We start from the raw sequence: 16,786 nt of genomic DNA on the forward strand, positions 1-16,786 counted from the left end.
GAAAGGAAAGCTCTGCCAAGGGGAGGAGGTGAGACAGGAACCAGCATGGTCAGAGGAAACAGGCACCAAAGGTACAACCAACTGTCTCACCACAGAAGCACGGTTTGGGTGTGATCCATTATTTCAGAATTAAATAAATCAATGTCACAACTCTTCCGAGCTGCTTGCACAGGCAAGAGCTGGCAGGAAGGGAAGGAAGGGAGCTGCCCTGCTGCTGGGGGCTGGAGCAGATGCATCAGCTTCATTTCCACCCCCTTCTCTGATTCTTTTGCCATTTTCAGCCCCCAGGCTGGGCCTTTTTCCTGCACCCTTGTTGTGCCTCCTCTCCATGGCTGTCTGAGCCCAACAGGAGCTGTCAGGCTGCAGGGAGAGGAGCCCACAGGCAGCAGCAGCAGGGACACAGACTCATTTTGATGAGAAAAGGCTGTTTAGATCATGGAATCCAACCATCAGCAGCTCCCAGCCTGGCTGTACCTTCCAAGAAGGGAAAATCACAGCACGGGACTCTGTCTGGAATATCTCCAGCCCTGTTATCCAGCCAGGAGCTGCCTCACCTTTGTTACACCTCCAGCTCCTCCCGAGGGCTGGACAGAGCAGGAGGAGTGGAGGTTTCATTCATGGCCATTTCATCAGCAGCTGTTTGGTTTGGTTTTGTTTGGTTGATGCTGCCAAGCAATCAACGCTGGCTGCCCGCCACAGCCGCCCCCTGCTCGGGGATGGAGCAGCCTCCAGCAGCACAGATCCGTCTGCTGGGCCTCCCCTCAGCCAGGTAAGGGCGTTCTCAGCTGGGGGAGAGTGAGAGTCTGTCAGAAATATCCCTCATCTGCCTCACCATTGGCATTGGGGACCACTGAAGAGAAGACCCCCTGTCTAAAATCTCTGGCTCTGAAGGAGAAAGTCACACGCCAAAGGCCTGAGAGCTGAGAGCTCAGTGTTAAGTTCTTGTTTTTGCTGTTGTTTGCTGTGTGCTACACTGACCCAATGAGAAGAAGAAGGGGGGCACTGTGCCCTTTTTGCAACAACAGCTTTGGGGCTGTCCCACCTCTCGGCCTGGCTGGATTCTCCTGAGTTTCAGGTGGTCTCCCCACAGAAGACCCTCACCTGTTTTACACCCACCGTGACAGACAGACAGACTGAGATGGAAGGAGCCTCTCCATCAAGGACTGAGACACGGAACCACCGTCTGAAAAGGCCCCTCTGCTCCTTCCAAGGATGGGACTGAAACCCCAGCCCGGGGAGGTGTGTGGGGGAGGCAAGCTGACCAAAGCGAGATGTTTGCCTGCAGGTTGTGACCACGGGACCAAGAAGACAATGGCTCTCATTTACTGCTGAGAGCATGGACTACCTGTTATATCTGTTCCTTACTGTATCTGTTTTCCCCCACCCTCTCACAATTTCCAATAGAATTATCATAATAAAAATCTCTGAGTTAGCTGGAGATTTTGAGATCTCCCCAACATAATAGGCGGATCCTCGGCTGGACTGGACCAAAGGACTTTGTCTCTACTTTTGGTAGCTATATCCCTCTCTTTCTCTCTCTCTTTTCTCTCTCTTTCTCTCTTTCTTCTCTCCCTTTATCCCTCTATCCCATTTTGCTGTGGTCATTCAATAAAGCTGCATTTGTTTTGATTATCACTGCAAACCCCCTTGTACCGTGTCGGTTCTTTGCACCCTGAGATCAATCCACGAACCATCGTGAACCCCGTTTGTGAGGATGGATCGTGACAGGGAGGGAGCCCCAGCTCTGCTGCTGCTGTTCCCTCCTTTCAATCCAACCCCTGTCAGGGAAAACCAGAGCTCTGAGCACACCTGGGCAGCTCCAACACAGCCAGCCCGGGCTGCTCTGCTTGGGTTCACCCTCCCCGTCCTGTCCCTCCTGCTCCTCCTCCTGCTGGCAGGAACCAGCTCCCAGCTCCAGGAGTGCCCTGGGGAAACCAGGGAGCTTCACTGCTGCGTGCCTGAGCTGTCCCAGCAGACCTGTTCTCCCAGTTTGACATTTCCATGCTGGATCTGCTTCAGTGCCAGCGCCAGGAAGGTTCAGGCCAGCTGAGCTGGAGGTGAATTTGGTTTAGAGGTGAATTTGGTTGCTGGGTAGAAATCCTCGTGAATTAATAGAATTCATTTAGAATATCAGCATATCTCAAACCTAGACTTCTCCTAGCTCAGATCCCCCACTAACAGAATTCCCACTAATAGAATTCCCACAATATTCCCACTCAGATCCCCCATTAATAGAATTCCCCCACTAATACAATTCATCCCCCATTAACAGAATTCATTTAGAATATCAGCATATCTCAAACCTAGACCTCTCCTAGCTCAGATCCCCCACTAACAGAATTCCCACTTAATAGAATTCCCAAAATATTCCCGTTCAGATCCCCCATTAATAGAATTCCTCCACTGATAGAATTAATCCCCCATTAACAGAATTAATTTAGAATATCAGCATATCTCAAACCTAGACCTCTCCTAGCTCAGATCATAGCTCAGATCCCCCACTAACAGAATTTCCACTAATAGAATTCCCACTATATTCCCACTCAGATCCCCCCTAATAGAATCCCCACTAATAGAATTCCTCCACTAATAGAATTCATCCCCCATTAATAAAATTCATTTAGAATATCAGCATATCTCAAACCTAGACCTCTCCTAGCTCAGATTCCCCACTTTGTGTCTGCACCTCCAGCTGCAGGAGTTAGACCCCAGCCCAAAGTCACACCTGGAAGATGTGATGCCACGTGGGCATCACGAGGCTCAAAGGCAAAACATTCCAAGTGGGACATCACTGTCCCATGGGATGCTCCTCTTCTCACACAAAGCCTAGAAGCCACCACAACCAGAGAAACAGACTGATCCAGCTCCCTCCTGGCCACAAGACAGACAGACAGACAGACAGACAGGGTTGATTTTAAGGGAATTGCTGCTTGGCTTTGTAGGTGCCTCCTGCTCAAGAACCAAGACAGCATTGTGGCCTTTCTTCTCCCTTCCAAGCACAGCAGTGGCTGAGAAATTCCCCTTCCTGGTTAAGATGGGATATGGATCATGGAAATGTTCTGCAGCACACCCACCTCACATCTTACAAGGATAATTAATGGCAGCCCAGGAAAAACATAATGACACACAATGTGGTTTTGTTCATGATTTCCAATGTTCCAGAAGGGAAAAGGGACATTGCACACCTGAAATTCCCTGGCAGATCTGCATTTCATGTGTAGTCCTCTGGGATGGCTTCAGGTCTGGCCAGACACTGCTCCACACAGAAATGAATCAGCTGCTGCTCTGACACGGGAGAGGCACATCCACACTGTGCTGTCTGCAAGGAGTTTCCATGGTCCTGTGCACAGGGAATCATGGAATGGTTTGGGTTGGAAGGACCCCAGAGCCCATCCAGTGCCATGGCAGGGACACCTTCACTGTCCCAGGGTTCTCCAAGCCCTGTCCAGCCTGGCCTGGGACACTGCCAGGGATCCAGGGGCAACAACCCTGTGCCAGGGCCTGCCCACCCTGCCAGGGAACAATTCTGGCCCAATATCCCATCCATCCCTGCCCTTCTTCAGCTTAAAGCCATTCCCTGTGTCCTGGCACTCCAGACCCTTGTACAAAGAGCCCCAGAACAAAGTGATGTTCCTCTGCCTGAGCCTGAGTGCCTGTGACAGCCCCAGAGTGGGGACCCTGTGTCACACACTCCAGCACTGCCAGCTCCAGCAGGGCTTGGCTTTCATCCTCTGCCAGATCCCACGGGCACAGCAGCAGCAAACAATGCAGGACAGGCCCCACACCCCCCATCTGCCGAGCCTTGGGCTGGCCCCATGGCTGGGGTGAGAAACGAAACCGGATTTGAGTCACAGAGGGAAGGGGAAGGCAGCAAGCAGCACATTCCCACTGTGGAGCCAACATCCCCTGTGCATGTTTGTCCTGCAGCATCTGGCTCCCAGATGAATCCCAGATGCACGCATGGGAACCATCAGCCTCGTCTCACCCACATGAAAGGGGGAGGTTTAGCATAAAGCTGGTCATTGCCCATGGCCCCGGCGTGATTCATCCGCAGCAGAATGCGGTTTGGGTTTCGGGTTAATTAGCTGCAGGTTGGGGAGGAGGCACGGCAGGGCGGGGACAGCGGGGTGTGAGGGCTCTGAGGGCGCTGTGTGTGTCCTGAGGTCACACCCGGCCTGGAGCCACAGCCTCGCGTGTCACACGGCAGCGACAGCGTCACCAGCGCCACCCCAGGTGTCTGCCATGCCCAAGGCGTGTCTGCCCTGCTGCTGGGGCAAACACCGAGCCAGCAACACCCACACACCTTGGAACGGGACGGCTGCAGCAGCACCGAGCTTCTAACACATGCAAATTCTGCCCGGGATTTAAACTTGCCTCTGCTGAGCTCTGGCTGCTGCAGCCGGGCAGCTCCCAGTGGGAATCGGTGCTGCAGGGATCCCTCCTGGCCGTGTTAACCCTGCATCTCCCTGATCCAGGCTTCTCTTGCCTTCCTGGAAACAATTCCTGCAATTCTGACTGCACAAGGCGCAGTGCAGCTCCTCTTAGCTTCTCTCCTAAGCTCTCCCTCCCTGCTGTCCCCCACAAAACCACTTTGATTCCACTTCTTGCTGCCAAAAAGTATTTAGAAATGGACCTGAGGTGGCTGGCCTTGCTGTGGTGGCACAGACACGAGGTCTGGGAGCACAGAGGCAGTGCCTGATCTCCAGCAGGCACTGTGGCTCACTCCCAGGAGCTCCACAGATGGAAGAAATATTTTCCTAAAAAGAGCACAAGCAAAAGCTTCTACACACACTCACTTTGAGACGTCATTCTCTCTCACATGACAGCTCCCATAAAGACCAAACTTTAAACACTGGTCTGTCTAGAAGTCTTTGATTATTTATGTGTGTGGAAAAGTAGAAAAAAATTTTGTTTTTCCAGTGTGCGTCAGAACCCAGATGTCACAAGCACTTCAGAGGCTGACAAACGCTGCCTTGTTTTACTGCTCCTGCACACAAAGGCCCAGGGACCCCCAAAGTGCTTTGATAAGCCCCAAAGGCAGGGACAGGCAGATCAAACCCTGGCTCAGGGTTTTCCTCAGCCCTGATTGCAGCAGGATTCCAATGGCACACCCTCCCTCCTCCCTGAGAGCACCAATCCAAGGCCCTGTTCTCCCACTGTCTCCCTGGTTTTACATCTGTTCTGCTCTCTAGAAACGACTGGAGGTTGCAGCTCTTGGGTTTGCTTGCCAGCTGTGCCAGCAGTGGGGATTTCAGCAGGAAATTCAGCGCTGGGAAGAGCAGCCCCAGGCTCTGGGATGGGGCTGCCAAACTGGCACGAGCACCGGGGAGAAAGTTTCTATTTTTGTTCTCCTTGTTCCAAGTGGGAACCGATACTGCCTGGGACAGAGCCAGGCATGTTCTCAGGCTGGCACCATGCAAAGCACCTCCATGCTAATGTAAGCAACTTAACCAGCAGAGTTCAGATGTTTGGGAGCAGCTGATCTTTCCCTCAGGTGTTCACTCACTGCCAAGGGCTGCAGCTATTTGTATTTCTGCACTGAATATCTCCTGTGCTCTGTCCTCTCCTTTGGAAAAACGTCACAGTTTTGTTCCTGTGGCAAATGAGAAGCACGTGAGAAGTTGCAGCTGCTTTGATCTTCATTCAAACAGAAAACAACAATAAATAATTATATAGATATAAAGGCAGAGAGTTTTTAAATGTTCTTTTTTTTTATTGCTAGAAGTTGGTTTCAGTCCTATTGCAGCTCTGAAATCCTTCAGTGGAGAAACATTGCAATCATTGTAAAAATCATCATTTGGTGTGCTAAGATCATGTTTACAATTAATCAAGAGTGCACAATTCAACAGAATATTAACATTTAACCATCAACTTTACAAATAAAATAAAGACTACAAAGATGTTGCTACTGCAGTATCAACAGTAAAGGAAATATTTACAATGTTTACACCCTAACGAAAAAACAAAACCAAACTCTTCCCCAACAAAATGGTCAATTTAACCATGGACCATGATTATTTATTAAATCTTTACAGTGCAAGGTGGGCCTAGAAACCAGACCTAAGACTAAAGAGTGTCAAGAGAGTTCACAGCTCTGAGTGAGATGCACGCAGTTATGCCAACAGGATCTACACCCATGAGAGATCTCCTTCCGGCTACAGACAGAAATGGAATTTGAAATCAACTTTTCTAAAGTGCTCCAATTTCTTTCAGTACAAAAATATAAAAAACTGATTTATAAACATGGCACAAATGTTATGAACCAGAGCTCACACATGCTGTTTGAAGATGATGGAGGATGATGAAGTCGCCAGTGGTTACGAAGATGTTGGGTCTGGTCTCGAAGAGAGAGCAGGGGGAAGGCTTTGCTTTGCCTACAGCACTTGTGTAACCTGGCATGCAGATCTGTTTCCTGGTAAATGTGAGAACTGCTGGGGAAGACAACAAAATCTCCAAACTCCCTTGCATGGGGGGCACAACACACAGGGACTCCACTGAGCAGCACCGGGGAGCCTCGGCTCCCATTCCGCAGAGTTAGAAGTAAAATGCAAGAAGTATTTTTTAATCCTTTCCTAGTTTAAGTTTCAACTCTCATTGTAAATGCAAATGACAAACACCAAGCTCCATGTACGCAGAATCATCTGACCACTACTCAGAAAGACAAAGCTGCCTGCAAATGATTTAGAATGACTCCTAGCTGTGCAGGAAGGCGAGTACCTGGGTGAGCAAGCGTCTCTAGGAACACCAAATCTTCTGCCTCACGCTGGGGGATGAGCAGCGACCTCAACTCGTGGGACATGCCACAGCCACAATGCACAGACAGCACAGAGAAAAACCAGGGAAGCACCCACAACACACACAGGGCAGCTGTGCTCAGCACTAGTGGCCATGGAGGCGTCCTCAGCCCGGAGCCACGTTCCAGATGGGAAGAGGAAGAGGAAGCCTCCGTAACACCAGAGTTCAAATTGAAATCAGAACCATAGAAACGGCCTCTACATTGCAACATCACAATACTGAAGGACAAACATGCTGATAAATTTTAAGGCTGGGACACCAAGCAAACAGGGCGGCAGTTCAAAGCTCGTGCTGGCATTTCCTCCACACCCCAGCTCAGAAAGAAGCCAAAAGGCACCTGGGAGGCACAGAATTTTGAACTGTCTAATCCTCAGAAATCACTTAAAAGGAAAGTTTTAGCTGAAGTGATCAAAAAGTCCAATAGGAAGGATGTAACTCAGAATCAATAGCAGGTTACTGAGCCCAGGACACAGCAGTACTTTGCAAACTAACTCACCTAGAAGAGTTCTTTTTCTAGGAAGAAGATTTGAGTGAAGAGTCCAAAACCATTTCACTCAACTGGAGTGATTTGTTAACAATTTCACAGATTCAGCTTTGCACAAGGGAAGAGACCCACGATTCATTAAAAGAAAATAATTCCCTTGCTTCCCTCAGCCTTGCATGGATCCCTGCCCACACCCTGGCAGCAGTGAGGTATCCCAGCACCTGCTGATTCCAAAACCTTCTCCAGGCTGAGCCAGGTGACAGAAGCCACCACCTCAGGGTGCAAACAGGTTTCACAAAGGAGCTGCAGCCAGACATGTGCACTGAGGACAGAGAATGACTCCTAAGGTCCCATATTCCAAGGGGCTTTTGGAGTTTGAGCCAACAGCCTGGCCTGTCACAGGCCTGGGTCCATCTGTTAACAGCCAAAACTTATTTCAAGCACTGCTGACAAGAAGTATTCAAAAACTTAATGTTAAAGATAAAATATTAAAATAAATAGGACCTCACTGCAGACTTTATTTTGCACGTGTCACTGTTCTATACTCAAATTTGTTCATTGCACAGAAGGAGAAAGCAGCCAATGAACTCCTCCAGCCCTTCCAACACTCCCTCCCATACTTTTGGACAGGCACAAAATAAACCTAAATAAATGTTTCCAAAATTTGCTTCCAAGCACCCAAACTGACATCCCTTTTTGGCTGAGGTGATTTACTCCACTGATGCAACTTAGCTTTGGGCTAAAACTCCTGAAAACCTGGTAATTTAAGGCAGTGGGGGCATTGAGTTTTCACTAGGAGTGGCCCAAACCACAGCATGAAGGAGAGAACATCCCTGTGAGCTTGCAGGGGAAATTACAGGGGGCCAGAGTGTGCACAATTCAATTACCCAGTGGAAAAATCAGTGCCAGTCCTACAGAGCTGCAGGATCCCACACTGCTGCATGGATCAGGAGTTACACTGATTTTAAGAATTCCCCTCCATTCCAAACTAGCTTTTGGGATGTAAAAACTGAATATGGAGTGGAACTCTGTTCTAATCATCAAACATAGGGTATCCCAAAATCACCAGTGGAGCAGTCCCACTCTGCTTCCTGCTGATTTACTCCAGGTTCTGCAATGCTGCTGATTTACCAAGCAGTCCTTTGGTATTAAAGCCAAATGTGTCCAATTTCACTTGTTTGGGGCAGGGGGAGCATCCCCAATCCTGTAATGAGCCATTCAGTTTGGAGCTTCCTCTCACTGAACTCAGGTTTGTACCAGCACCACTCAGCAAAGAAAAAGACCCTTAAATCCAAGAACTGTTCCAGCAGGAGTGCTTGTCCCTAAGACCTACTCAGAATTTTGTAGCTTATCTTTCCCCTTTCTTCAAGTTCTTGTCTGAAGGCAATAACCCAAATTATCACCACTTGAAAATATAAACTGCTGCTGTTTTCCGCTGAAAATTGATAACGTTTCTTGCACTGCAACTACTGAAATAATTTTAAAACTCTGAAGCAAGGAGAAGTTATGGCCTTGAAGACATCATTAACATCACACAGGGACAGCTCAGAGGAGACTGGCAAACACCACCAGATCCATTGCCATGAGACTGGATGGAGAACTGACCAGACCTTCCATCCACTGCTGCTAAAATCACTTTAAATCAGTTAAAGGTATTTAAAAAAGCTATTAACAATCATGTCCTGACAGGTATTAATCCAAGATTTTAAGCTTTGAGATCCTGATTCCTTTAATTCTGTAACAATCTCTCCTGTGCATCAGTATCTGACCAGTCACACTCAACACACACCAGAACACACATCCTTGGGTGAGGGTGGGAAAAGAATCCGGGACACAGAGTGAAAAACACAACACAAACTGACTGTGCAAATTACTACAAAGGGAAATAATGCCTTTTTGAGCAGAACACTTAATGTCACCACCATTCCACGATCAAGAACTGACCCATTTCACAAGAGGTATCAAAGCTGGTTTAGCTGAAAGCAGCTAAACACAGGTTTAGCTAAGAGTACTTTTTTATTATAATTATTTTTAATTCTAAAACCAAACAGTTCTTATTCCCTTCATTCCTAACATGATGCTGCAGAGAAGCCTCTGCAGCAACAGCAGCTTTGATATCTTCTGGTACTGGGAGTAAAGTCCCAACAAATTAACAGACAAACAAAGGATGCAGAAAACAGGATTAAACAAGACAATAAATTACTGCATTTGAACACTTCTTAGACATGTCTTCAGCAAAGAACAAAATCCAAGTCTCTAAATTCATTCTGAACCAACTCAGGAGTTTGCCTGGGAACCTGTTCTGCTGTCCCCAACAGGGAGCCAGATCCCAGTGATGCTGGTGGCCAATGAAATGTGCATTCAGTCCAACTCTTCATCCTCACTGTGAATTCTCACACGTCCAACCCTTCTCCTCCACAAACAGGTGGAGCTCCTGCCCCTTGAGGATGCTGCCAGAAGCTCACCTTACCTTCTGCTCCACTGTCCCTGGCCACAGGGCTTGTACCACTGGGTTCACAGTGCCTGGCACACCTGGCAGGGAGGGGACTGGCTTGCTGTCACCTGCTTACCAACACACAACCCATTACTGACCTGGACCTGGGAAAACAGATTTAAAAATTTGCAGCCATTTTGGGGCCTACTACTAAAACTTTTTTACATAAAAATCTGGCTGGTTCAACATCACCGATAACAATTTACAAGATGGTGCCCATGAGCAGTTACATTCTCCAAAAAAGAGCACATTACAATAAATGTCAGAATTTTAACATGCTCTGAATTGATATAGCCATGCCATGTGTCAACACACTGGAGAATTTAAAAGCAAATTGTTACTACTGTGCCCTCAAAGCAGGACAGGAATCCTGGTCTGGTCCTTGATGTAGTAACCGGGCAGGGATCAGAAGACATCCATCCATGTGGGGTCTCCACCACCGTGCACACTGGGGCCTGAGTTCTTGAACCAGTGTGGCAGGTGATTCTTCTTCAAATGCAAACAATTAGAAGAAAATGACATCTTCTTTGCTGGTATCATCTTGCACATTCAACAGACTGGGCTGAGAGGGCACCAGGGGCTGAACCTGAACGTTGTTGGGCTTGAAGAGGGTCGCTGAGGCAGATGAAAGTGCTTCTGGCTGAGCATCTGTAGGGCCATACAGTTCTAGAGGGGAAAAAATGGAAGAAGACACATTGATGACACTGCAGAGAGAGCCTGAGGCACCTCCAGGCACAGGCAGGCTGGCCAAGGCATACCTGGCTGGAATGCAGAGCTCTGGCTGCTCGGCAGGGACGGGCTCGCTGACCTCCTGCCTCTCAGCACAGCCTCCTCTCGTCCTGCAAGCCTGGGGGGAAGCAGCTGCTTCTGATCAACAGAGGCTGAAGAAAACATTTCATAAATTAGCATTAGAGACAAGCAGCACTTCACAAATGTCACTGCTGAATTCATGGGCCACTGTACTGACACCTTTACACACCCAAGAAAGCTGCAAAACAACAAAGAGCTGGTCCTACTGAAATTTTCTCTTCAGCTGTTTAAATAATGAATACTTTTCCTTGATACTTCTGGTTCAGTTACTGACAATCTCAGATTTAAAACCCAGTATCTCCAAGCACAGCAGAGAGAAAAAAATCTTTGTCTGTAGAATTCAAAGAGCAAATGGCCATTTGTGCTACTTCTAACACGCAGAGCTGTGATGAACTTTTGTCTCTGCTCTCCATCTGTCTCACAGCTGCTCAGCAGCACAGCCCACTGATTCTGGTGTTACAGCCTCCCAGTTCCTCAGTTCCAACAATGAAAGCAGTTCATAAAATAGCTGTTCTGGATCTAAAGAACTTCTCTCTTTCAGTACACATTCCTTGCATGTCACAAAACCCAAATTCAATATACAGCATTTTTGCCTCTGGTACAGAAAGTTTTGTTCCATTTTATTCTAAGATCAACACATGGGCATAACAAGCATGAAGCCCACTAATGCTCACAAGAGAACAGAGACCAATATATTAGAGGTTTATACCTTTCATATAAACTACAGAAAAACACCATTAAGTCCATTTCCAGTGCAGAGACCATTATGTAAGAGCTATTAGAAATAAACTGGGGAGATGTGGCATTAGAACTTTATATTACCAGCATTTGGTATGCAGGGTAAGAGGATCCAGGCTTCATTTATGTGCAAAACCATAAGCAAGTTTGCAAAAGCACTAAACTTTATGCATGACAGAGACAGATGTTTCTGCAATGGGCCAAACCCACTCTCCCTGATCTCTGTCAGGTTTGGCCCTGACTCCTCTGTGGCAGTGCAGAGTGATGGACAAGCTTGCCAATTCTGAATCCAGCACAATGCTAAAAAGAGAATTTTGTAACTTAAAATTACAGGCCTTTCCCCTAAGCTGGCAGTGGGGCTACTTTAAGTGGGAGAGATAAAAGGGTTTTTAGTGTGTTTGTCATTGGCAAAGATCACTACTCCAGTACCCAGCAGTTAGAAGCAGAAATTACACCAGGACAGGGTGACTGCATTTTTACTTGCTTCTATTTGTGACAAAATTAGCCCCTTTCAACTCTACAACACACACAGCATCTCAATTTTGGCCTGGAGGTCTGTATTTAATGACTGACTGGTGCTAAGAAAAGCACTGCATTCAATGTCACTACAACTCTGGACAGACTGCAAGAAAAGGCTAAGCCAGCCTCAAAACATTTCACTCATGCACAACAGCTTCCTATTTATTTTTGGGGTTTTTTGGTTTTGCTCTTTTTCTTTAACTCTACAGTTAGACAAGAAGATTTTGCATCCAGGTTTAGAACCTCTCACCACCATTCTGTTGTGTTGGAATACACAGCTCTGTTTTCAGCATCATCCCTTTGGGTTGTATTTCCAATTCAGATAATATAGACATGGAACTGCTAACAGGATTTTAGGAGTTTAAGAGATTTTAACTGCAGCAAACACACTAATAACTTGTAGCATATTAATTTCTGGGTTTCATACAGAGGTTTAACTGCAGGGTTCAGTCTCTCTGTGATCCTGGTGGAAATCAGAAACATTTAAATGGACTTAAAACCACACATACCCGAACTGTCTGTCCTATGAGATGCTTTGCTCTTGCCACCTTTCTCCTTGCTTCCTTTAGTGAAGGTGGCCAGCTTGGTGGGGATCTGCTGCTGGACTGCAGCTGGTTTCTGGATCTGGTTGGTTGCACTCAGGAGATGGATTGGCACTTCGTTCTTGAGGGAGGGCCGGGTCTCCAGGGTGGTGCTGTCCCTGCGCGCCAGCTCCGGCCGCTCCAGGAACTCCAGCCCGGCCACCGAGCTCACCCTCACTGAGGCTTTGGAGCCAGCTGCAGAGGGCTCCAGCCCTTCTCCATTGAAGCTGATGGAGTGACTGATCATCTGGCTCTGCAAGAGGGAAAAAGGCACTCTGAGGCAAATGGGGATTTTCAGCCTCTCCTGTGCAAGGAGAGACCATCCCCAGCTCCGAAGGCAACTTCCTAGTGCAGAGCAGGACAGACAAAGCCCAAAGGTTTCTGGGGAACAGAATGAAGAGCAAGGTCTAAGTCCTTGGACATTGAAAGGAACATCAGCAGCTCCAAACTGATTTAGACTGGACCTAGAAAAGAGCAGACCTGCACAAGGAAAGACCATCCCCAGCCCCGAGAGCACGAAACACTTCCTAGTGCACAGCAGGACAGACAAAGCCCAAAGGTTTCTGGGGAACAGAAAGAAGACAAGGTTTAAGTGCTTGGACACTGAAAAGAACATCAGCAGCCCCAAACTGCTTAACAGTGCACCTAGGAAAGAGCAGAGCTGCACAAGGAGAGACCATCCCCAGCCCCAAGGACACAAAGCATTTCCTAGTGCAGAGCAGAACAGACAAAGCCTAAAGGCTCTTGGAGAACAGGAAGAAGAGCAAGATGACTTTGGACACTGAAAAGAACATCAGTAGCTCCAAACTGCTTAAGACTGCACCTAGGAAAGAGCAGACTGCATGGGGTGATGACAGAGGAGAGTGAAAGCAGGACTTTCACAGAAAGTTTCAGTGAATCAATTTAATCAGACCTCCAAGTTTCTGTTCAAAACACAAGAAATATTTTTAGAAATCAACTGTACAAAATGCTGTTGATGCAGCACAGCTTCAGCAATCAGACAGTTTCTGAATTTGAAAACTACTCAGTCAGCCCCAATTGAAAATAACTTCTTCATTTCTATCTTTTTAAAATATATTCTCATTGCCAGACATCTGGGTGGAACTTCACAGACACTGGTCTCTCTGAGAGTACCATCACCAGCCACTTCAGGTGATGGTTTGAGTAGCCCAGCAAAAAGCAAGAACAGGCTGGTGCTGCAGCAAGTGCAACCTTCACCCAGAATCAAGCAGGTTAACAGGAATAAAGCTGAGAAAACCAACCCCTCACCTGGCCCATTTCTGGGGAGAAGGTGCCTGACACCGTGTTCTGCTTCTTCAGCTTCTTTTGCTGATCCAGGCGCTCCCTCTCCTTCTCCACAGCTCTCTGGGCCTCCCTCAGCCTCTCCAGGTCGTGCTGGTAGGCCTCCCTCTGCCTCTCCAGCTCTTCCCTGTCCTGGCTCAGCCTCTCCCGCAGCTGCCGCATCTCCTCGGCGCGCTCCTGCAGCTGCGCCTCCTTCAGCTCAAATTCCCTCTGCTGCCGGCTCCTCTCCCGCTCCAGGCGCTGCTGCTCCAGCTTCAGCTGGCTCTGCAGCTTCTGGACGTTCATCAGTTCTTCCCTCTGCTTTTCAAAGTTCCTCTGCTTCTCCTGCTCCAGCAGCAGGTTGCCCCGGGTGGACTGCAGCCGGTACTGCTTCTCCCGGTCGGCCATGGTGGCTCGCTGCACCTCGATGTAGCTGTCCTGCTGAGATATCACAGCCTGCAGGGGGTAAAAGTGCAGCTTCAGCTTCAAAAAACAGGCACAGCTAAGCAGGAGACAACAGCATCTAGCAGGTATGGTTAGAGAGGCTTTTTCTCCCAGAGCATATCTTAATTCTAGCTTTGATTGACACGATATTGAAGATGGCCAAGCAAATAAAGTATGCTGATTTATGTCAAACGGAACATTCCTTGCACCTAGAGTTGTTACTCTGAATCAAACCAGTCAAAATATTGCTGATCACAAGGCAATTGTATCATTAAGGCAACATACAAGGCAAGGTAACATTAAAATGACTAATTCATACACACTTGTATGAACAATGAGCACAGAGAGCAGACAAAGCTCAAAGCAGGAAAAGAATTAAGTGAGCAGGAAAAAGGAAATAATTACTTAAGACAACAGCTCTAACACTTCCTCCAAAATATCAGGCACAGTTTCCTTGAGTATAAGGTGTAAATTCTGCATTTCACTGCAGCTTTAGGGGATATTTTCAAGGTAGCTCCTCTCCATACCTGCATAAATTTTATTACATTTAGTGCCTAACAAATCTCTTGGATAGTAAATAGTGGTTTACCTGAAGACTGAAGAGCAACTGCAACAGTGTCTGTATCCTATGGACAAGCTGAAGAGGAGGAAAAAACATTAGGCACTTGAGCAGAACTCTGTTTTGAGGCTTTAGACTTTTAAAAAAAATTTTTAGCAGTGAAAATTCATGGTATCCATATAAAAAGACACACAATGGAAGCATGGCCACCAGAACACTCTAGCATAGCAAAAGCTAATATGCAGGCACAAGGAATTTCAGTTTATTATCCTTGTGCATATGTGAATCAGTGCCCAGCAAATCTCCCTGGGATTCCACAGAGACATCTTCATTATCTTCTCTTCACCTGAACTGTTTAGCCATCACTTCCTCCTGTGCCCCAGCACTGAATCACAGCACAGGCACAAACCTCACAGGGATTCAGAGGCAAGTTTGGCCAGTGAGCTGTTAATGTGCTGGGTTCCACAGACGTTACAAACACTGAGTTTTGGAGGTGGTTTCGTTTGATTTTACATGCTATTGTTAGACTATGGCTATTTGCCATTGGATTTCTTCACAGCAGAAATAACATACCTGAGACTCTACGGTGGGCTGAGCACCACTGCTGTCATCCAGCCTTGTCCCATCACTCTGAAAGGGAAACAAAACCAACATTTGTGCTAAGGACACTTGCTGGGCACTGGCAGTGCTGCCAGAAAGGGCTGGGATTGCTGGGACAATCATCAAAAATATTGAGTTCATAAGCCAAGCTGAAACAGCAGTGTGGTGATTAAAGCTGTGTTAATGGGACAGCATCAAATGAGCAAATGGAAAACTGAATTATGTTGCCTCTCAAGTGCTGAGCTACCAAGTTGCCCCACAAAATATTATTATTAGATTTAAGTAATTTTACAGACAAAGCTGCTCCAGTCCAGACCTTTCAGCTATGACTTTAACTTTGTGAGATCTGTTCTGCACCACTATTATGATGGGAAACACACACAAAAAAAAGCATTTAAATTCCTCATAAGCTCAACATACAGTTTGAGATCCTTCTTCTGCATCAGAAGAGGGGTCATGGAGTTGCACATCTGAACTCAGTGCAGGGCCTCTCCAGTCCCACTGCCTCTGGTCACCTCCACTGCTCTTCCTGCCACCTGAAAGAGGAGAGGAGTATGAGGAGCTCACACCAGCACAACTCAGGGATAACTCAGGGAGTGCCAGAACAGAAAAACCTGGTGACTTTGAACCAAAATGCAACTGCATGGCTTCTCCATGCTGATCCCAAGTGGAAGATCAGGCTACACTGACACACAGGGCTGCTCAAAAAAGTTTAAAAACTTGAGAAGAGCGGGTTAAGATAAATAGGGAGGGTCAGTTCAAATTACCTTACACTATTTTAAGCGAAGCAACCACAATGTCTGCATGAAAATAATCAGCTCCCAGAATTGCAAGTTCATGACATGGAATACTGGTCAGCAGGAACACTGCAGTCACTGCAGCACCACTGTGAGTGTGGAAGGAGGCAAGGAGAGATAGACCCTCTCTTGTAAAAAGTACATGACAGCTGTATGGAGACTTCTAGAGATTAACAACCAGTGAAATAAGGGCCATTCACTTTTTCAATTAACGCATGAAGCAAAAATGAAGAAAAATAGTAGCTGGTCTTTCCTCTTATTTCATTAATTAACTGATAAATCTGTGTCAAAAGAACAATTTATATTATTAAGGATTCAGCAAACCTCTTGTGACTGTGCAGATACAAAGTGGGAAAAAGTGTTGATGACATAATGAAAGCAGGCAGCTGAATTCAAATTTTCTAGGTTTTCAGGCCAGGCTTTTTTTTTTTTTAAACAAAATTAAAGTTCTGTGTGGAATTGTGGTAATTATAAAGAATGGGTTAGAGTAACACCCTTAGCATAACACTGAGAGCCCTACTCTGCTCTCTAGTGTTGGGATCAGGAGTAAAACACGCTGGAGATTTGCTCTGATCTTCCTTTTTAGAGCCTGGTGAAGCCTCCTTACATGAGAGCCTCAATTCCTTGTTCTTATTCTCTGTACAGTAATCACAGTAAAAAGATCAGAAAAATTCTGAGTGTTCC

The 16,786-nt window shown here is 46.9% G+C and overlaps 1 protein-coding gene across 5 annotated transcripts in view; it reads right to left on the bottom strand.

The window, feature by feature from the left end:
- Positions 1–5,691: 5,691 nt before the first annotated feature.
- Positions 5,692–16,786, bottom strand: part of ARHGEF18 (Rho/Rac guanine nucleotide exchange factor 18) — a 49,984-nt gene continuing 38,889 nt past the window's right edge. For all 5 annotated transcript variants that reach the window (XM_064734086.1, XM_064734087.1, XM_064734089.1 and 2 more), the window contains 7 exons: positions 15,726–15,841; positions 15,279–15,335; positions 14,736–14,783; positions 13,691–14,158; positions 12,350–12,674; positions 10,532–10,654; positions 5,692–10,439 (listed from right to left, as the gene is read on the bottom strand). In XM_064734086.1, coding sequence (XP_064590156.1) covers positions 10,279–10,439; positions 10,532–10,654; positions 12,350–12,674; positions 13,691–14,158; positions 14,736–14,783; positions 15,279–15,335; positions 15,726–15,841 — 1,298 coding nt within the window. In that variant the 3' untranslated portion in view covers positions 5,692–10,278. The remainder of the gene's footprint in view (positions 10,440–10,531; positions 10,655–12,349; positions 12,675–13,690; positions 14,159–14,735; positions 14,784–15,278; positions 15,336–15,725; positions 15,842–16,786) is intronic.

The sequence above is a fragment of the Zonotrichia leucophrys genome, chromosome 28, assembly GCF_028769735.1.
Source record: "Zonotrichia leucophrys gambelii isolate GWCS_2022_RI chromosome 28, RI_Zleu_2.0, whole genome shotgun sequence".
NCBI lineage: Eukaryota > Metazoa > Chordata > Aves > Passeriformes > Passerellidae > Zonotrichia > Zonotrichia leucophrys.